Source organism: Bos javanicus, chromosome 5 (genome assembly GCF_032452875.1).
Source record: "Bos javanicus breed banteng chromosome 5, ARS-OSU_banteng_1.0, whole genome shotgun sequence".
In the NCBI taxonomy this organism is placed as follows: Eukaryota; Metazoa; Chordata; class Mammalia; order Artiodactyla; family Bovidae; genus Bos; species Bos javanicus.
Genome location: NC_083872.1, coordinates 95,168,284 through 95,191,115, shown reverse-complemented (window position 1 = coordinate 95,191,115; position 22,832 = coordinate 95,168,284). Strand labels below are relative to the sequence as shown.

The following is a 22,832-nucleotide window of genomic DNA, read 5'->3' as shown; positions in this document are numbered from 1 at the left end:
ACATTTGAATGGAAAAATAGTCCCAGGCATTGGAACAGACAACCATTACTCATACTACCAAGTGTGGCTGAGTCTTCCTTTAAAACATCTAACTCAACACATGTTGCCAAATGACTAGGAAGCTGGCTCAGTTATTAGGTTCAGTTGTAATTTATGAGATTCTTAATGCAAAAAGAAGTCAAATGCTTTTCAGACAGATACATAGTCCCAACTTTTTATTCTAACTTTAAAATTTTTGGCTTCACCTCTTAAATAACTACCCAATGGCATAAAACAAAAGAGGACTTTTGAAAAATATTTTGAAAAAAAAAAAAACAGGAAATGCATCATTGAGAAAAAGATGTTATCTTTCAATCCAAAACAGTGGAAACTCATGAACTTTTCTCAATATTGCAGTTCTGTCTATACGACCATTGCATAAGTTTTATAAATGCCACTGTCAGCAAATGATTGAAAATTATTTTTTCCAAATGTTGGAGAAAGAATAACTATTGTATATTAATTAAAGCTAATCTACAGTAGTGGGCTTTCTCTAGCTGCGGTACATGGGCTTCTCTTGTGGAGCGCAGGCGCTAGAGCATGAAGGCTTAGTAGCTGTGGCATGCTGACCTTCTCTAGTTGTGGCTAGCAGGCTTAGTTGCCCTGTGGCAGGTGGGATCTTGGTTCCCCAACCAGGGATTGAACCCACATGCCCTGCATTGGAAGGCAGATTCTTAACCACTGGACCACTAGGGAAGTCCTCAGCATGGTTTAATAAACTCAAGCTTATCAGTTTCAATTCCTATGTGGTCTATTTAGCTTTTCTCAGTATAATATTTGGTACCATGGTCTTAGACCTTATTTAATTCCCGGACTCCAGTAATATAGCCCAACCTACCCCTGTGGTGGTGGTGGTTTAGTCGCTAAGTTGTATCCAACTCTTGTGACCCTATGTAGCCCGCCAGGCTCCTCTGTCCATGGGATTTCCCAGGCAAAAATACGGGAATGGGTTGTCATTTCCTTCTCCAGGGGAATTTTCCCGATCCAGGGATCAAATCTGGGTCTCCTGCATTGCAGGCAGATTCTTTTATCAACTGAGCTACCAGGGAAGCCCTAACATACCCCTACTATTGCCAAATAGCTCAAGGTATCATCTTAAAAACAAAGCTCAGTGTGTCACAGTTTTTGAGGCTTACACTGTTTTATGTTTTAAACAAAACTTATCTTGCTACGAAGTGAATAAAAAGTCTACTCTTAAGAAACTACAGAAAAGTCTCACATTCGCTCTGCCCCAGCGGAGTATTTTTGGCTCACCAGGTCTACTCCCACTAGAATATTAGCTTCAGGAGGGCAGAAAGATTGTCTGTTTTATTTACCTTTGTATCATTGGTTACTCATGACAGTCCTGGCACTCAGTGTTTATTACACGCAGCTCACAAAAAGCTTTATGCCTTTTCAAAGCTGAAAACACCTATTTCAAATGGAAACTGAACACTCGACAAACTTAAACAATGGTTCGCAAAATGCGGTCCCCAGACTAGCAGCACCAGCATCCTCTTGGAATTTGTTAGCAATACAAATGCTCGGGCCCTACTGAATCAGAACCTCAGGGATGGAGACCTGAATCCTATATTTTAACAAGTCTTCCATGTGATTCTAGGAGGCCTCCCAGGTGGCTCAATGATAAAGAATCTGCCTGCCAATGCAGGAGACACTGGTTCGATCCGTGAGTCAGGAAGATCCCCTGGAGGAGGAAATGGGAACCCACTCCAGTGTTCTTGCCTGGAGAATCCCGTGGACAAAGGAGCCTGATGGGCTACAATCCGTGGGGTCGCAAAGAGTCAGATATACCTGAGCATGCGTGCATGTGCGCATACACACACACACACACACATCTTAGCTTATCCTGAGGCAGATTGAAGTTTGTTATCTCTACCCATATAACCCAATGGAGAAAACTCTTTCCCAAAGTCATCTCTGATTTGCATCACATAAGTGAAAGAAGAGAGTGAAAAAGTTGGCTTAAAGCTCAACATTCAGAAAACTAAGATCATGGATCCGGTCCCATCACTTCATGGCAAATAGATGGGGAAACAGTGGCTGATTTTATTTTTTGAGCTCTAAAATCACTGCAGATGGTGATTACAGCCATGAAATTAAAAGACGCTTACTCCTTGGAAGGAGAGTTATGACTAACCTAGACAGCATATTTAAAAGCAGAGACATTACTTTGTCAATAAAGGGCCATCTAGTCAAGGCTATGGTTTTTCCACTAGTCATGTACAGATGTGAGAGTTGGAGTATAAAGAAAGCTAAGAGCCGAAGAATTGATGCTTTTGAATTGTGGTGTTGGAGAAGACTCTTGAGAGTCCCTTGGACTGCAAGGAGATCCAACCAGTCCATCCTAAAGGAGATCAGTCCTGGGTGTTCATTGGAAGGACTGATGTTGAAGCTGAAACTCCAATACTTTGGCCACCTGATGTGAAGAGCTGACTCATTTGAAAAGACCCTGATGCTGGGAAAGATTGAGGGCAGGAGGAGAAGGGGACGACAGAGGATGAGATGGTTGGATGGCATACAAACTCAATGGACATGGGTTTGGGTAGACTCCAGCAGTTGGTGATGGATGGGGAGACCTGGAATGCTGCGGTTCATGGGGTTGCAAAGAATAGGACACGACTGAGCAACTGAACTGAACTGAACTGAAGTTCAATTATTTTAGTACAGAACATACATACATATCCTGGAACGTGACTAGAAAATGACTTTCTGTATGGAATAGATATTTGGACCAATAAGAGTATATCACTGTTATGCCCTTTATATATAACAAGATAACTTGAATCCTAAGACAAGAATGTGTGAGACAAAAAATGTTAAATAAAATGGCAAACAAGAGATTATAACTGCAAGGCTTTCTCCCAGACAACCTATTTTATGGCACATCTAAACAGAACTTAGTTAATGAACATAGAAGTAATGTGATATGGTGTTAAAGTCCTCACACCAAGAACCAAAGAGCTTTGTTTTTCTTTACTAGCTGAAAATAATCCAAAAAAACTCACTGGGATCCTTCATCATTTCTATGAGCTAAATAATACCAAAGTGGAAAATTCTACGATTCAGTAAGAGCATCCAGGGCCTAAAATGTTCCAAAACCAACATATTTCTAGATGACAGAAAGGAGTGAAGGATGATACACATGCTGGATCCAAAAGGCTCCTGACAGGCTGGAAGAATGAATTAAATTTAACAAAACAGTATTTAAGGGGACAAAATTAACTTCTATTCCTAAATGAAATATACATACCCTCAGATATAGGCTTGGGAAGACTTGACTCAGCAGAAGTATATATATATATAAACACACATACATATACATATATATATAGCAATATACATACATACATATATATATAGCAAAATGTATATAAAAGAACATATATACTTCATTTGCAGTATACATTCCATGAGTCAACACTGTGCCCATCGTCACTGTAAAAGCAACAGTGACCTTAGAATGTCTAAGCAGAAGCAAAGGATCTAGTATCAAAACCACAGCTGTGCTCTGATCTGGATTGGGCATCCCACATCTGAAACACCTGCACTCATTTCTAAGCCCCACACTTCATGGTATGCACAGCTGGGATAGGACAGAAAGGATGATGCTGTGGCCAGAAACTGTGATCTCTGCAGAGCAAATGAAATACCCTCTGAGTACTAGACGATAGAAGAGAAAACTCAGGCATGGGTGGAGGCAGGCTATGCATGCGTTTGTGCTCAGTCGTGTCTGACTTGACCCTATGGATTGTAGCCCAGTGGGCTCCTCTGTTCGTGGAATTTTCCAGGCAAGAACACTAGAGTGGGTTGCCATTTCCTCCACCAGGGGTTCTTCCCAACCCAGGGATCGAACCCAGGTCTCCTGCATTGCATGCAGATACTTTACCATCTGAGCCACCAGGGAAGCCCCAGAATACTGGAATGGGTAGCCTATCCCTTTGCCAGGGGATCTTCCCAACCCAGGAATCAAACCAGGGTTTTCTGCATTGCAGGCAGATTCTTTATCAGCTGAGCTACCAGAGAAGCCCCCAGAGGCATGATAGCTGTCTTCAAATATGTTCAGGGCTATCTTAAGGAAGAGGGATTTAAAGTGCTCTATTGAACTCTCCACTCCAGCATTTCTTGCCTGGGAAATCCCATGAACAGAGGGGCCTGGAGGTCTACAGTCCATGGAGATGCAGAGTCAGACACAACTTAGCGACTAAACAATAACAGTGGAACTTTAAGGAAGTTAAGCTAATGAGTAAAAGCTGATGAACGGCCTTTGGTTCCAAAGAAGGTAAAATAACAAACTGGAAGACTTGTGATCACTTCATGAGACAGTTTGGCTGGGCTCTAGGACCCAGTTATTCAATCAAATCTTGTAGGAGTTGCAGTAAAGCTATTGTGTAGAGATGGTTAACATTTACAATCAGTTGACCTTAAACAAGGAAGATTATTCTTAATAATGTGGGTGGGCCTCATCCAATTATTGGAAGGCTTACAGTGCAAAAACTGAGGTTTCCCAGAGTCAAAGAAATTCTGCTTTGAGATTGCAATATTCACTCCTCCCTGAGTTTTTAGTCTGCCACCTTCCTTTACAGATTTCAGTCTTGCTGCTGCTGCTGCTGCTAAGTCGCTTCAGTTGTGTCCAACTCTGTGCAACCCCATAGACGGCAGCCCACCAGGCTCCGCCATCCCTGGGATTCTCCAGGCAAGTCAGTCTTGCTAGCCCAGATAAATACAGACATACATAATTTGTGCAAGTGAGTGTATGTCCTATTGGTTCTGTTTCTCTGGAAGACTATAATTGATACAGTTGCCCAAGAATGGAATGGTCTATTTCCCATCATACTGAGTTCCCTTCACCCAAGATATTCAAAGGCAGGCGAGGAAACCACTTTGATTATGATAAAGAGACCATTTAAAATATGTGATTTTAAAAATCACATTTAAAATATGTGATTCTTGGATTTCCCTGGCAATCCAATGATTGAGATTCCATGCTTTCACTTCACAGGGGCAAGGGTTTGATCCCTGGTTGGGGGACTGAGATCCCATTTGCCTCACAGAGTGGGTTCCCAGGTGCCACTAGTGTTAAAGAACCCACCTGCCAATGCAGGAGACTTGGGATTCAATCCCTGGGTTGGGAAGATCTCCTGGAATAGGAAATGGCAACCTGCTGCAGTATTCTTGCCTGGAGAATTCCATGGACAGAGGAACCTGGCAGGCTACAGTCCATGGGGTCACAAAGAGTTAGACATGACTGAGCACGAATGCACACACACACTTATATATATATATATATATATATATATGATTCTTGATGAAATTATGTAGCATGTATAGACCACATGGTGTTTTTAGTATTAGTTGCTCAGTCGTGTCCGACTTTTTGCGGCCCCATGGACTGTAGCCCATCAGGCTCCTCTGTCCATGGGATTCTCTAGGCAAAAATACTGGAGTGGGTTGCCATTTCCTCCTCCAGGGGACCTTCCCAACTGTATATAAAGGAGACTTCATTAATGTGCATTAGAGGATACCCCAGGTTAACCTGTTATAGAAAACTGTCTCTTGAGTCTTTAAATTTTATACCAATTCTACACCTCTGGTTGGCCAATTGTTTCTTTATTTAGCTTTTAAGGTGAACGACCTGGGGCTATTTGTTTCCATCAACCTGACTGCAAATCTAAAGGCACAGTTGAAATGTCTATTTTTCTTGCTATCCTCAGAACAGACTGCTGCAAATCTACTCTATGCTTCTCATTCTTTTCAGCTTACAATACAAATAGCTTATTATTTTTTACAACCTATGTCTTATAATAAAGCAGTGCTGAAAAATTAAATAGAAGAAAGTTCAGTTGCCATATAGGCTACAAAAATGATTTGCTGGTGGTGATTTTTAAGTTTGATTCTAAATAGATTTTTGAAGAAAGGCACTTGGGAGACATGGTTCACATTTTGCTATTTAAGGTATCTTGAAATTATAGGCTCACTCTTCCTAAAATTTCAAAAAGCGTAGAGCTTAGGCTCTTAAGGGTATAGCAGTGATAAAAGCTTTCATAATTTCTAAAAAGCAACACTTCATAGTTTTCTCTCTCCAGTGGTTCTCTAATATACTTGTAGAAGGAAGGCAATGGAAAACCAAGAATAAAAATAGCTGAGCTCTCCACAATTGGGCTTCCTGCTTACTTTCCTGTTTCAAAGAAGAGAGGAGATACCATCTTGCAATAGAGGCTTCATAGACAACTGGGCTTCTCCAGTGACAGTTGGCATTTGCTGACCACATAAGTCCAACTCAGTTTATTCAGTGTATTGAGGATGCTGTCTTCATCTGCTCTGGGGACATAATAAAGAGCAGAAATAGCTACTCTGCCTTTTTAGAATGTATATGAATCCTGTACCATGAGCAAGCTATTCTAGAACACAGAGTTGGTATTAAACACATACTTGTTGAATGAATAATTGAATGAACAAAAGCATAGTTTAAGATTATAAGGAAACATATAGATACATATGGGCTTCCCTGGTGGCTCAGATGGTAAAAGAATCTGCCTACATTGCAGGAGACCTGGGTTCAATCCCTGGGTTGGGAAGATTCCCCAGAGAAGGAAATGGCAACCCACTCCACTGTTGCTGCCTCCAGAATTCCATGACTGAGGAGCCTGTCAGTCTATAGTCCATGGAGTCACAAAGAATCAGACACAACTGAGTAACTAACACTTTATAGATACATATATTTATATATACTTTTGAGAAATCTTTCTATCAAAAATGTGTAAATGTTTAAAACTTTAATTTTTTAATAAGGATAAAATTTGACTATCAAAAAATTCTATAATATGCCATACTTCCTTCTCCAATAAGGCATAAGTTCAAATTATTTTCCCAAACCCACCTCCCTTTTTGACTCTCTTACATAATGATCCTAAAAAAATACCCCAACTCAACGTGCATTCATTTCACTCATTTGAAAGTGCAAATCCCTTCAGAAGAAAATCTATAACCTTCCGACAGTCTGTAACGGTATACATTCAGTGGAAGAACACTCACAGATGACTACTGGCCTGAGCGTATCCATCCAGCCCCCTGTGATGGACAGCCAGGAAACTGACCATACTGCTTTTCCAAACACAAATGTTAAGGAACACAGGGGAAGAACTGCACAGATATCAATAACAAGAGCATGATGACTTCCCTGGTGGTACAGTGCATAAGAATCTGCCTGCCAGTGCAGAGGACACAGGTTCCATTCCTGGTCCAGGAAGATTTCACATGCTGTAGAGCAATTAAGCCTGTGCTATGCACCACAACTGCTGAAGCCTGCGTGCCCTCGATCCCAGGCTCTGCAACAAGACAAGTCACCACAGTGAGATGCTTGTGCACCGCACCTAGAGAGTAGCCCCTGCTCTGCGAAACTAGAGAAAGCCTGTATGCAGCAACAAAGACCCAGGGCAGCCAAAAATAAAATTAAATAAATAAATAATTAATTAATTTTTAAAAGAATATGATAATATTAGGAGCATATTTTATATCACACTTGTACTTTTTCAAAGCACCTTCACAACCTGACTGGCATCACAGGAAAAAAAGCAAATAGATGTATCATTTGACAGATGAATGAAAAGACAGAGTGATGGATGGTTTGAAGTTTAAACTGCAATCCTGATAGTCAGTTCGGTTGGGCACTGTTTTAAAAAATTAGATCATATTGACAGAATATGGTACATCATATTCTTCTTTGATAACAGCAAAAAACTGTATCCTTTCATAGGAGATGATTCAACAGCCTTCTTATGTTCAATCCAAAGCTGTGAGAAATGGAATATTGCATTTTAGGGGAACGTCCATATACACAAGGTTGCTGAGAATGTTAACTGAATTGACTGGCAACTTATCTGGGACTCCCAGGGCCCTTTGTCATGCATTGGTAATTCATTGATTACTGGAAATTGGATTCATTTTGATATTTGGCAAAACTAATACAATTTTGTAAAGTTTAAAAATAAAATAAAATTAAAAAAATAAACTCTAGTTTTTTTTAAATAAAATTCATATTACAAAATTCTAATGATCATTTAATTTTCTAACATGGTGTTTGAAAGGAATAGGGTATTACAAAATGAAAACATTTAGTAGCAAAGTTGCAAAAGCTTTGCACAGTCATAAACTGGGTTTCGTGACTTGGCTGTGGCTCTATGGAGCCAGAGGATCTAGGTAATAATCTTTTACATATATATATATTTTGTGACCCCCATGGACTGTCGCCCACCAGGCTCCTTGGTCCATGGAATTCTCAGGCAAGAATACTGGAGTGGTAGCCATTCCCTTCTACAGGGGATCTTCCCAAACCAGGGATCAAACCCAGGTCTCCTGCATTACAGGCAGCTTCTTTACTGTCTAAGCCACCAGGGAAGTCCTTTCTCTCACATGTATGTATAGGAGTTTTAGGTATTTTCTTATTCCAGGCTGAAATTAGCTATTTCAGGCTGCCTTGTTTTCATAATATAACTACTTTCATTTTTAATGGGATGGAGGATATTATGGCTGTTTTTCTGAAACCACATCAATTTTCAAAGGCAGCACAAGCAATAAGGACGCGTTTGCACTGGAATTTTGGCTTCAAGGCCAGTACCACCTTGAAAATTTGGCTGATTTCCCCAAACCCATAAGTTGGAGAAATACCAGTAATAAAAAGGGGAATTACAAGGATGATTTACAATTTTCTCCCCTCCCTTTCCTCAAAGTTCGTCTTTGTCAGTTGCCAAGAAAACAAGATCAAAATGGAACCAGCTAGCAACTGATAATTAACTACAGGGAAGTATTTCAACGAGTAAATTAGCTATCAGATAAAAATAAAGGACAACTGAATTCTAATAATATATTTCAACAGAAAAAATCTAGAACAGAGATATGCCCTTTTGACTTTGAAAAACAGTTCTTGATTTTGTTTGTTTTGTTTTCCAGTATCATTTCTTCCTAATTATATATATTTTTAAGAGAAAAGTTTAAGAATTGGTCACTGCCAGTCTACAAAAATGTTTAGCCACCAATAAGCAACTGATTTTGATGATTTTAATTTTTTCTTTCCTCTTCTTTCTTTCCTTTCCATTTTCTAAACCCTTATAAGCATGATCCCTCATTTTTGCTTGACTTCCTGGGCATGCAATAAAGGTCATCGTGACTTACGCCTTGCATAGAAGTCTGAGTTTTTGTACATTTCCCTAGGTATAGCCTTCCCCATTGACTCAGCAGTAAAAGAATCCATCTGCAATTCAGGAGCTTCAGGAGACGTGGGTTCAATCCCTGGGTCTGGAAGATCCCCTAGAGGACAGCATAATAAACCATTTCAGCATTCTTGCCTGGAGAACTCCGGGTGGGCTATAGTCCATAGGGTTGCAAAGAGTCAGACACGACTAAAGTGACTTAGCACTCACACATAGGTAGACACCTGCAATTTGAAAACACCCTTTTATTCCTCTTGGGGTAGAACAACTGAAAGAAAATCAACTTGTTTTGGCTGTTTACCTCTTTCTGGTTTTCTATCTTTGCAGGTAAAGGAAGGTATAAAACCTCCAAGGCCACATTACCATATTTTATGACAAAAGAACAACTATTTTTCCAGCCCCATTGAAACATCTCAATGCCACTTTCCTCTCTGTGATCCAATCCACACAAAAAAAGAAACAACTACTTCTCTAACCATCAACTAACTGCACAATAACCAATGGAGCTCATTGCTGGTAATCTTTAAATTTCAACAACTACTTAGGAAAGGCATCTTCATATGCACACACACATACACACACATAAACTTCTTCCAGGAGCCATGGAAGTTCTGCACCCACCTGAAACACAATCTGTCCTTCTTTTTACCTAAACAAATAGCTAAAGAAAATTTACCATTAAGATTATACTGTGTAGTCTTAGGGCAAGAATAAACAAGAATTTGAAGAGCTGATTGGCTCTTAAGTAGGTAAAGTACAGGAGTCAATGCTCACATCATGTGATGCACACAGCTGAACCTGCTTGTTCCTGGAACTGCACCCGATGCCTAGGTGTATGGAAGCCACAGATCAACTTGCTATATCTTCATGAAGAGTCCCTTTGGGTCGCTGATTTTTAGAGAAAATAATTTTTTTATTCAAACAGCATGGTATGTTAATATTCACACATTACTATTAATAATTTAATGATAATATTATATACACTATTTTAGTTAATATTATATATTCAGTTCAGTTCAGTCACTCAGTCATGTCTGACTCTTTGCAACCCCATGAATTGCAGCACGCCAGGCCTCCCTGTCCATCACCAACTCCCGGAGTTCACTCAGACCTCACGTCCATCGAGTCAGTGATGCCATCCAGCCATCTCATCCTCTGTCGTCCCCTTCTCCTCCTGCCCCCAATCTCTCCCAGCATCAGAGTCTTTTCCAATGAGTCAGCTCTTTGCATGAGGTGGCCAAAGTACTGGAGTTTCAGCTTTAGCATCATTCCTTCCAAAGAAAACCCAGGACTGATCTTTAGAATGGACTGGTTGGATCTCCTTGCAGTCCAAGGGACTCTCAAGAGTCTTCTCCAACACCACAGTTCAAAAGCATCAATTCTTCGGCACTCAGCCTTCTTCACAGTCCAACTCTCACATCCATACATGACCACAGGAAAAACCATAGCCTTGACTAGACGAACCTTTGTTGGCAAAGTAATATCTCTGCTTTTGAATATGCTATCTAGGTTACTATTGATATTAAATTTTGCCTATATTTATGTAATCAATAAAACATGCAATAGAATTACGTGACTGTAATGAGATGCTTATATGACCCAATCCCCTAGATCTTTCTCCTACCTTTATTTATTTATTTTTTTAAGATTTTTTTGATGTGGCCTGTTTTTAAAGTTTTTATTGAATTTGTGACAATATTATTTCTGTTTCATGTTTTGGTTTTTCAGCCTCAAGGCATATGAGACCTTAGTTTACATATAAGAGGTCAAACCCACACCCCCTGCATTGGAAAGCAAAGTCTTAACCACTGGATCACCAGGAAAGTCCCCTTCTCCTTCTTTTGTAAAGTACCTTGGAGACAATGTTTAAGAAGCATCATACTACACTGTTCAGTATAAATGAAGGATATAGACTGGTGTAACTACTTGGAGAAGGAAATGGCAACCCACTCCAGGGTTCTTGCCTGGAGAATCCCAGGGACGGGGAAGACTGGTGGGCTGCCGTCTGTGGGGTCGCACAGAGTCGGACACGACTGAAGCAACTTAGCAGCAGCAGCAGCAACTACTTGGGTAAAGAAAAAGTTCTAAAACATAAAGCTTAGTTCTATAGTATTAAGGAAATTGACCTACCCAAGACACCACTAATATTGTTCTTATTTAATACATTAATTATATGTGATCTCATGAACATAACTCAGCCATAAAGGACACATACATATTAAAGCAGTGTCCGATACATATTGGAAGAGTTACATTTAAAATCAGCATTGTCCTTGCCTGTCCTACTTGAAGAAAAAATGAAAAGAACTTTTCAAAACTTTTTGTAATTGAGAGAGAGGGAAAATCAAACAAGAGCAAGAGACGGGAAGAGAAAAAAGAAATCTCTTTGTGCCAAGGGAAACGGTATCACATGCTTGTTTGCATTTGGCACCCCAATTTACAGCCCAGCAATCTGAATCTATGCACTTAGGCCTTCACGGATGAGTGAATCAACTGGCTTTTGAATTAGAGAACAAGCGTTACTCCATTAACTTTGAGACTAGCCCTTTCAAGAAATATATTTAGGTAAGGCACACAATATTTCAGTCCTAAAATGAGAATGTCAACTGTGAAACGGAGCTGAAAATTTCAGTTGTTACTGTTCCAGCTCCTCCCACACATACTACCTATTTGAATACTGTGAATCCAGGAAGCATTTACATAATAAATATGGTGTGCATTCTAGGTTTTACAACAGGTCTTTTTGCTTTCATTACTTGTCACATTAGAGGCTGCTGCAAACATGTAAGGAAAATCTATGTCCTACATGCAATGTTATTACTGGCTGCCTTATCCTTAGCCAGAGAAGAAAAACATTTGCTCTGCTGGGGCAACAGAAAAAGGAAAGGGTTGGGAAAACTCGGGGCTTCCCTTGACTCTACACTTTGAAGCATCCACACAGTGCTCCCCATGCTGAACCAGTGAGCTTGCTAAGCCAGAAAGATCACTTGAAGACAGGACTGCAAGAACTGCCAAGACTAGACAGAAGGAAGAAGAATCTTCCTGATCCAGAAGACCCTGTAAATACTGCAATACACAGACACACACAGACATACCCCATGTGTTTGGTAATTAACACATTATTAAATTTCGTCCGTGCTGACGCGTCTAATGTCAACCTGTCAACCAAAGAGTTCTGGTTACCGTTAAAGTCTGTTTTAAACATGGAGGGCTTATCTGTTACCTGGGCTTAGGAAGCCATCAACTACATACCAGAAGCGCTTTCAAATTTAAGAGGTTTAATTTATTAAGGACACCAAAATATTTCTGGCTGTTTTTCCCCAAGATTTCCAAGATATTAGCCAGGAGAAGTATTGTTATGATCATCAGTGGTCAAGCTGTAATTGACATAAACCAGACTGTGGATTTAAGAAGAGAGAGACAGAAAGTGTGTGTGTGTGTGTGTGTGTGTGCTGAGCAGTGATACAGAATTTTGTTATTATAAGTTTTCTGACTTTTAATGAAAACCCAAACACTCACTTGAGTAGAAACATATCTTTGGATGTTTTCATTAGACAACAAACTAACAAACTTAAAGGGCACACCTTGAAAACTGTAATATACTTGAGCATGTACTCTGTGCCGGATACCAATCTAAAAAACTTGTGTATAATATTTCACTCAGTTCTAACAACAACTCTTTGAGATAGGCACTATTATAATCTTTGTATAATTGCAGAAATTGAGGATTTAAGTGCCGTGTCAAAGTTGCCAAGTTCACACAGCTAATAAAGTGTAGAACTGGGAGTCAGACCTAACAGTAGGACTCAGGGGCTTTTGCACTTGACTCCAGGCCACCCAAGCCACTGTTAGCAAATAGACAATTGGTCTTATTTACCCTAAATGCCTGGGCTTCCCTGGAGATTCAGACAGTACAGAATCCGCTTGCAATGCAGGAGACTTGGGTTCGATCCCTGGGTCAGGAAGACTCCCTAGAAAAGGAAATGGCTACCCACTCCAGAATTCTTGCATGGAGAATCCCATGAACAGAGGCGCCTGGTGGGCTACAGTCCAAGGGGTCTCAAAGAGTTGGACATGACTGAGTAACTAAGCACACTAAATTCCAAATTGGTATTGACTGTGGGGGAAAGCAGATAGGCCATGTCAGGCTTGGAGCCTCTGAAGCAATTCACACAGCTGTTGTTCAGTTGCCAAGTCGTGTCTGACACTTAGACCCAGGTTCAAAGCAGAGACACCCAGTTTCTACCACTCCAAGGTCACCTGCTGGCCCGCCCTTCCTAGGAATACTTTTTCCGCTGGGTGTTTGGTAAGAAATGGATTGTTTGAGCCCACAGGTAGATCATGGTCATTTGGGGAGGCATTTGAGTAGGTGAGGAGCCAAATACATTCCAGAAGGTATAATTTCTTGCAGACTTAAAAAAACACAAAAGTTACTTACAAAACAGATACAATCTGTACAATAGGAAGGTGAAGGTAAAGTACAATGACAAGGCAGAGATGAGCAATCCATATTAATAAAGAACTAGAATAAACATGAATTCACCATGGCTAGAGTCTGGTTTCAAAGCTGATAGGTTATCAAGTCCTCTGTGGTTGTTTTCACTGAACTCTGGGAAAAGGTCTCAGAACTGACTCCCATACATAAGTTAAACCAGCACTTCTTTTTAAATGGGAGGTGTGGTTACAAGGTCTCGGGAAAACAGTCTCATGTTGAAATAGGAAAACACTGCCTGTTTATAGATGACAGACAAAAAGGCAATTGTTTAAAGGCATGTGGTCTATCACTGTCATCTTCACCTAAATGAAAATAAACACCCATGGCAGAATGTATATAAGGTGGAATGAGAAAGCAGTCCAAAGAAGAGTTATTAATCAAGAATCATAGGATTTAAGACTTGGGAAGGACCTTGACAAACAAGTTCCACTTCTGCACTTTCCATAAATTAAAACCAAGGTCGGCAGAATGTGGACTTCTTGTGCAGGTATTATCTTCAAGCTCTGGGCATTGAGGGCTCATTCCCTGAGGGTATGGAACGTGAGGACCAGAGAATAGTATGTGGAACCTGGAAGCCCCGATCTTTGAGAGGTGGGCCAGTAAACAGCAGCCCTGAAACAGCTGCTTAGGGTCAAAAAAGAAGTGGCAGGAAAGCCAAGCAGGGTGATGTAATGGGAGCCTGGGAAGGCAGGAGTTTTAGGAAAGAGTAAGCAGTAGTGTTAAATGGTAACAAGAGTTCTAAGAACTGGGAAAGATTCATTAGACTGGTTGGTTATTGATCAGTGGTGTGTGTGTGGTCAGTCATATCCAACTCTTTGAAACCCCATGGACTGTAGGCCAACAGGTTCCTCTGTCCACAGGATTTTTCAGGCAAGAATACTGGAGTGGGTTGCCATTTCCTCCTCCAGGGGATCTTCCCGACCCAGAAATCAAACCCTCATCTCTTGCGTCTCCTGCACTGGCAGGCGGATTCTTTACCACTGGGTCACTTGGGAAGCCCTGACTTTTGTAAAATCAGTTTTAGCAGTATGATCACAGTGAAAGATATTTAAGCAATGAACAGGAAGTCAAAAAAAAGTTAAGACACTGAGGCCAGAGCCCATGTTCAATAACCTTGGAGAAAAGAAAAAGATGGAGTGGTGGACAAAGAAATGCTCAGGCGAAAAGGTCGGTAGAGAATGAGAGGAATCCTTGAGACAAGGATTGAAACTACTTTGGGGAAGACAAAGCCAGCTGAGGTCTATGCTCTGACTGATGGATCAGTCTTGACAGAAGGAGACACCCAGTTTGTTAAGAGATAATACAGATGAAAAAGGGATGGTTATAGGGTACACGGGTTTCCCAGGTGATGACAGTGGTAAAGAACCTGCCTGCCAATGCAGGAGATGTCAGAGATGTAGGTTCAATCCCTGGGTCAGAAAGATACCCTGGAGGAGCGCACAGCAACCCACTCCAGTATCCTTACCTGGAGAATTCCATGGACAGAGGAGCCTGGTGGGCTACAGTCCATACTATCGCACAGAGTCAGACATGACTGAAGCAACTCAGCACGCAGCATGCATACGGAACAGAAAGTAAGTGGTTCTCTCAACTGTATTTTTATTTTCATGATTCACTTTCCAAAGCATGTAGACTTTCTTTTGGTGATGACATAAGGTTTAAAAATTCCCCTTCCCTTATTGCCTGTGTTAAATTGTGAATGAATGGATGTTAAACAGTGAGCTCTAACCCTTGATCCCTCACTGGTGAAAATTCAGGCCAGCTCTTGTGGGCAGAACGGATCTTCCCACACACTGCCTCACCCTCATCCTTCACTCAATGAAACACTCTCCTCATTCTTCAGATCATTCCACCAGCTACAAAAGTTAGGTTCTCACACCATCAGGAAGGCTTCCCAGGTGGCGCTAGTGATAAAGAACACCCCTGACAATGCAGGCAGCATAAGATACACCGGCTCGATCCCTGGGTCAGGAAGTTCCTCTGGAGGAGCGCATGGCAACCCACTCCAGTATTCTTGCCTGGAGAATCTCAATGACAGAGGAGCCTGGCAGGCTACAGTCCACAGGGTCACAAAGAGTCGGACACGACTGAGGCAACTTAGCATGCACGGAAGCAAGCATGCATGCTTGCCATCAGGAAACTAAGATGAATAGGGAGGAGTTTAACAATCTTAGAGCTTGTGAAGGCTGGAAGTTTCTTAACCTTGCCAACTGTCTATTACTTTCTTTACCTGGTTTCTGCCAAAGGCCAAAGCAAATAGCAAGTGGGAGGAAACAGTGATGGCAAAGAGCCCTCTCAAGAAAATTAAGAGAAAAAGAGAGAGAAAGACTTACAGCAGGCAGTATTTACTGCTGAAATGAAACCAGAGAGCCGATTTGGAAAGAGAGGTTGGTCACAGAATTAATGACTGCTCATATATGTTTGGGATATGAATTTGAGCAAACTTCGAGAGATAGTGGAGGACAGGGATGCCTAGTGGGCTACAGTCTATGGTGTTGCGAAGAGTCAGACATGACTTAATGACTGAACAACAACAACGACGTAAGTGTTTAAGACTATATGGATGACCTGTTGTATTGGATGATCTGAACAGGCTTCTGTCTATGAACACACACATGCTATATCTGTTAGAGCCCTTTCTTGAGAACCAAAAGCTCAGTTGCTGCTGCTGCTGCTAAGTTGCTTCAGTCGTGTCCGACTCTGTGGGACCCCATAGACGGCAGCCTACCAGGCTCCCCCATCCCTTGGATTCCCCAGGCAAGAACACTGGAGTGGGTTGCCATTTCCTTCTACAATGCATGAAAGTGAAAAGTGAAAGTGAAGTCGCTCAGTCATGTCCGACTCTTAGCGACCTCATGGACTGCAGCCCACCAGGCTCCTCCATCCATGGGATTTTCCAGGCAAGAGTACTGGAGTGGGGTGCCATTGCCTTCTCCGAAGAGGTCAGTGGACAAAGTCAATTATGAGTCTTTCTTCCGGTAAGAGACTAAAGCAACGTTCTCTGAAAAAGCACATTACCCTGGCATTTTAGCAACACCTGCTTAGCACTCTTTAATTATAAAATCTGAGATCTGTTTTTCAAGTTGGACTAGACACATTTTTCACTTCCACCATTTTGCCCTTTACCTGAAAGGTCTGCAAACCTTTCCTCAGGTGTGGAACACTAAAGGTTCTCAGTTACTGAGGAGCACCACAATCTGGTCATTTAAATTCACCCTAGAGGTGCTGGCAATATCTGTCTCACTTGAGCTCAGACACATCCCAGCCTTCACAGTCCTCCCTGATTTTAGATGTGTCGAGTGACAACGAAATGAAGCAGAACCCTATGGCCCTTCCCCCCATGTCCTCTGCCTGCCTTTCGTCTGTGGAAAAACTTTAGCCAAAGAATACATTTAATCAGAGAAGTGAGAACATGCAGAAACAAAGGAAAACAGTCAGAGGAGACCAAATAATAATAATGTCGTCATTAAGCAAAGTCAAGGACCCTTAGTTCCTTCTCAAGGGTTGTAGATAAGATTCTGAGCCATATCCTGTGAGCTGTCTTATAGATACTGAAAGCCCTACCAGGTGGAGTGACTAACTACAGGATGACCAGACTGTAGCTGTGACATGCTGCCGCTGCTGCTGCTGCTGCTAAGTCGCTTCAGTCGTGTCCGATTCTGTGCGACCCCATAGACGGCAGCCCACTAGGCTCCTCTGTCCCTGGGATTCTCCAGGCAAGAATACTGGAGTGGGTTGCCATTTCCTTCTCCAATGCATGAGAGTGAAAAGTAAAAGTGAAGTTGCTCAGTCGTACTCGACTTTTAGCGACCCCATGGACTGCAGTCTACCAGGCTCCTCCATCCATGGGATTTTCCAGGCAAGAGTACTGGAATTCTGAGAATTGGCCTCAAGGACATGGAAACAAACTGACGCAGGGAACTGAAAATTAACTGTACTAAAAACAATCAAGATGATGCTGGTCAGACCACTGATGACCAATTTCAAGATGACTGTTAGAGCTGACTGTGTGGTCCCTGCATGTAGCCCCCTCCCTCTGTCTATAAAAATTCATGTGCCCTGATTGGGGTGCAGGGGAGTCAGCCTTTAGACAGATGTCCTCTCTCCCTGCCTGGTTGCCAGAATCCAAAATAAAGCAAACTTTCCTTTGGACCAATCTGTCCTCTTTATTGACTTTTGAGCAACAAGCAGTCGAACCCTGCTTTGGATAACAATAATAGAATTCTTCTCCTTGTAAAGACGCATTTATTCAGCACTCAACACATGCTTGACATTGAGCCGGTTGCTGAGCATATCGAGATTGATGAGATATTACATTGGCCCCTCAGGATTTCATATAGACAAAAAAAAAAAAAGAGCAAATGTATTTTTTAATTTATCCAATCTTATTTCTCTGGAAGTCGGACATCGTTCCTTGGAATATCAAGACCTCTGACGTATCCATTGCCTTGTGTATTATCAACAGCGCTGCTTTACCATAAAGAAGCAAAAGAGGACATAAAACCTGATTATGCAAAATGAAAATCTGAGTTAAAGAGAATTCTAATAGAGCCACATAGGAGAATAGGAGATATGCCAACCGCCCCTTCCCCTCCCCCCGCCCGCTGAGTCAGTAACAAAGACACACAAAGACACACACACACTACTACCGCCACAACAAACACCTTACCTGACTTGCCCACGCCTGCTCTCCCAAATATTGCCAGTTTGACCTCTGCACTTTTAGCCATGCTGGGTGCTGGTAGACAATTCCCTGTGGTTCAAACTAAAGAGCTGAGAAGATCTTTGTGGTTCCAGCCCTGGGATTCACCATATCATGGTAAATCTGCAATCCTTAAACAAAAGAGATTTGCGAATTCACAAATGACTGGAGAAAGAATTTCATATTTATTAAGCATCTTCTATGTACCAGAATCATTGACTTGATCAGTATCTTTGATCTTGTGATCGCCACCACAATCCTGCAAGAGGGCTCGAGGAATTTACTGTAAACCATTCAACTAAAAAATGATAGTTCCAGGACTTGCTCTTCAATCTGTCTGGTTCTAAAACATACCTTTTTTCTTTTTTTTTTTTACATAAGATAGCATTTTCAAAAGCACTTCCTCAAAGAATGTTTTATGTCAGTAATTGATAACAAATCCTTGTCTGTAAATATAAGTATTTATCATGTGCCTGTAAATACCCAATATACAAACACACACGATGGGGACAGTCACATTTGGAATTCTATTTCCCTTTGGGCTGACTAATACACATTTCTACTAGCTAACCCCACTGTAATATGATTGAATTTGCCTTTCAAGGTTTAAGTTTTATCTCCATTCACTAGATCACAAGGTCAAGTCATATGACAGATACCCACATTCCTAAAACTGATACATAACATCTAGATATTTTTACATTTTCCTAGGCACAATGCCCTGGAACACAAAAGATAAATGCTATTATAACAACCTCAAGTACATTAGTTTATAGCATTGTCCTAATACTTGGGTGCTCAGTCATGTCTCTCCTTGTGACCCCATGAACTGTAGCCTGCCAGGCTCCTCTGTCCATGGGATTCTCCAGGCAAGACTATTGGAGTTGGTTGCCATTTTCTCCTCCAGGGGATCTTCCTGACCCAGAGATCAGAACCCCTGTCTCCTGCATGTCTCCTGCACTGGCAGGCAGATTCTTCACCACTAGTACCACCTGGTAAGTGATATTATGTAAACGTAAGCTTCCCAGGTGGCACTAGTGGGAAAGAATCTGCCTGCCAATGCAGGAGACGTTAAGAGATGCAGGTTCAGTCCCTGAAGACCCCCTGGAGGAGAGCACTGCAACTCCTCCAGTATTCTTGCCTGAAGAATACCCTGGACAGAAGAGCCTGGAAGGCTACAGTCCATAGGGTCACACAAAGTCAGACACAACTGAAGCAACTTAGCACGGATGCAAGCCCACTTTATATTATGGGTGCTTTAGGAATGACGCCAAGGTCCTTGGTACCATGGAAATGTAAAATTGGAAAGTCTTGGAGTTAATGAAAAAAAAAAGTCCTCCAGCCATCACAGGAGCCCTTTCATATGACCAGGCAACCATCTAATAACCACTCAGGGTCGAATTTACCACTTCCAGGAGTGAGGGGAGGAGCAGCATAACATCAACTTTTTATTTTCTTTCACTCAGAGCCCTTCAAGTACCTAGCAATTACTAGGAGCCTTTGTCCCATTCTAGACTTCTACCTTCTAGGAAAGTGAGACCAGTCCTCTTCCTTGGTTCTACACAGAGACGTCTGTTCTTGTTTATGCTTTTTGACCCTCACCTTCCCTCTTGACCATATGCAGCTCCCTTCTCTGGCATTTGCCATTTTAATCACTCTAAAAACATGGCATCCTTTGCATTCAACCCCTTGAAATGTGACCTGACAAATGACCCAGCACAAGTTTCATGGGATTCTTCCTCTTCATCAAGGCATGGTGGTTATATTCATATTAAGGCTCACATTTTTCACATGAACTGCAGGCTTCCCCATTCTGAACTTCTGCAATCGATGTTTTCATCTTAAATACAAGACTTCACTTTCAAGTCTGTTATCTAAACATATGAACCGCTCCTGCCAGGGTTTTGGCATTTACAAATTTTCTAAAAGAGCTTTTCCAGAGAAAGAAAAAAAGGAAAAGTTCTCCTGAAAAAGTATTTCTACAAAGACATTAACATGTAATTGTTTCCTTCCCTATGCATCTAAACCACTGACCTCTGCCTCACAAATTATGTATTTGCTGACTTCCACAGTGTCAGAGCTTCCTCCGAAGGACAGAAAGGTCAACATTAGCATTGGCTGCTGTTTACTTCATCAAAATAATGAAAAAACTCCTTCATGATCATTAGTAGCACAAAACACAGAAGTTGTAACATCTGTAATGTGTCCAGTCCGACACTTTCAGCTAAAGATAAAAGAACTTTGTTGTCATTTTATGTGCATTCATTAAGAAAAGGCCTCTGTGTTTAAGGTTCAGTGCTTCATCACAGAAGCATCACAGAAGCATAATCTATTGAGATATATTAACTAAATGAATTCCAAATAAGAATGGCAAGCATTTCTTTGAAACATAGAACATGCAAGTGTCTGGAGCTTGTATAAACAGCAATTTGCTATCTCATGCAGGACTGCTCATTCCCATGCCCCTAAAAATCCAAATAATTTACTATTTGATTTATGCTTCAAGAGAGTAGCCATCAAATGTAATTTGAAAAAAATAAACAAACACTTGTTAAGTCAAGTTTTTCAGTAATTCCCAAATGGCCTCAGAGGCATAGGAACTTCACATAAGAAAGAGAAATTGTGTGGGTTGAATGTTTCATATATAACGTAATAAAGATACAGCTACTTAGCATCAATTTTAGGTTATGTTAAGAAAAACCCCCTAAAGGGAGACACAAAACTGACATACATCTTTGAACATTTTCTCACATGAATATGTGAAAAAGTTACATTTGATAAAGACAGGAAACAAAGATAAATGTGTCAGTTGTATTAATGAGGGACCTGTTGCCAAGTCTCTGATGTTCAAAATAATTCAAGATCCAAGACCTTCCATAACATGGATGGAAGAAAACATTCGTTTTCATGTTGTTGGGCAGAAGTCTTCTGTCTGTGTCTCGAAGCTGCCGTTCAGTTTTTAGGTGGACAGTGTTTTAATAGAACAAAAAATTCTCAGTTTCTGTCACTACTAAAGCTAAAATCACAGGTAAGAGGTTCAGTTGAGGGATTAAAGGTGTATTGATCTTTTTCCGAAACAGAAAGGTACCAAAAGAAAGCTTAGGAAGACTCCAAATTCTGTTACTGTTAATGCATGCATTGATTCATCCCACATACATGCTAATCACAAATGGTCATCTTCAAAGAGCTTACAATCCAATAGGCCTATGACATTTAGTTCACTAATAAGCTGATCTTATTTATTTTTTAAAAAAAATTTATTCACAGTAAATCCCTAAACTATTATACTTACCACAGTCCTTGCTTTCTACATCTTCTTGGGGGGGAGGGGGGAGGTGGGAAACACAAGCATCTTTATAAGGTAATAGTTGTTTCAACTTCTGTGTTTATGGTCTCATCAAAATAAAGTGCAGGTATTTAGGGAAACAAAGACTCTAATCTGACGGTGGGATGAGATTCTCTTTGGGCCACTCCTTCTCTAGCTCTGAAACCAAGTTTTGCCAGTCTCATTACCAGGAATTGTCCCTCATCTTATCACAACGCAGCACGCACGGGGACGAGGAAGATTGTAGGAGACCCCTGGCTATAGCGTTGCTCAGAAAGCAACAGGTATCCTGGAATGATAAACAATTCCATGGTGGACTGCAGGTCACTTGCTCTCAATCTAGGCGGCGGATGGAACCTGAGTCAAAAAGGCATTTCTGATCTTAGCCCCGAACGGAGGGTGCTGTTAAGCCCCTGGCGTTGGCGCTCACATCACCCTCTCGGCGACCCCCAACCCCTGCCTGGGAGGACCCAGGGACCAAGAGGACCGCCCCCAGAGGCCGAGCGTTCAGGGGCTCCGAAGGGTTTGCAGGAAGTCATCCCGAAAGGGCCACCTGGGCACGTGCATTACACTCACCTGTTCACACTCTCCAGGCCCCGGAGAGCTGCGGTCCCCTGGCAAGTTCGGAAGCCGGTCCCCGGGACCGCTAACCCTCCCACGTTGCGCAGCGCAGTCTGCGGGGGGCGTTTCCCAGCCGCTGGGCTGAGATCGTGGGTGGGAGCGGCGGCAAGCGCTGGCGGAGCGGCCGGGGTCTCCTCGCTGCCGCTCGCTCCGACTAGCGGCCGAGGGACTGCGGCAGGACGCGAGCTCAGCCCGGGAGGCCGCCGGGATGCTGCAGTGCGGCGCTCCGGCGCCCCCTACCGGCGCCAGCGCCAGGTTCCCCCCTCGAGGCTGCCTCCAGCTGCAGAGTGTGAGCATCCATATACTCGCCTTCGCCGCACCCGAGACACTCTTCGCTTGGCCCCCCCTCAGTTCCCGGCTTCTGGGTTCTCACAGAAGGACCTCGTCCCTTGGTTAAAACCTCGCGTGTGAATGCACCACTGCGTGATGTTTTCTATTCCCTAC

The 22,832-nt window shown here is 41.9% G+C and overlaps 1 protein-coding gene across 1 annotated transcript in view; it reads right to left on the bottom strand.

The window, feature by feature from the left end:
• The window catches only part of RERG (RAS like estrogen regulated growth inhibitor), a 132,345-nt gene extending 109,913 nt beyond the window's left edge, over window positions 1-22,432 (bottom strand). Inside the window, exons 1-2 of the mRNA XM_061417747.1 lie at window positions 22,344-22,432; window positions 18,410-18,573 (exon numbers count right to left, since the gene is read on the bottom strand). Of these exons, the coding sequence (XP_061273731.1) occupies window positions 18,410-18,470 (61 nt within the window). The 5' untranslated portion in view covers window positions 18,471-18,573; window positions 22,344-22,432. The remainder of the gene's footprint in view (window positions 1-18,409; window positions 18,574-22,343) is intronic.
• Between the last annotated feature and the right edge of the window lie 400 nt (window positions 22,433-22,832).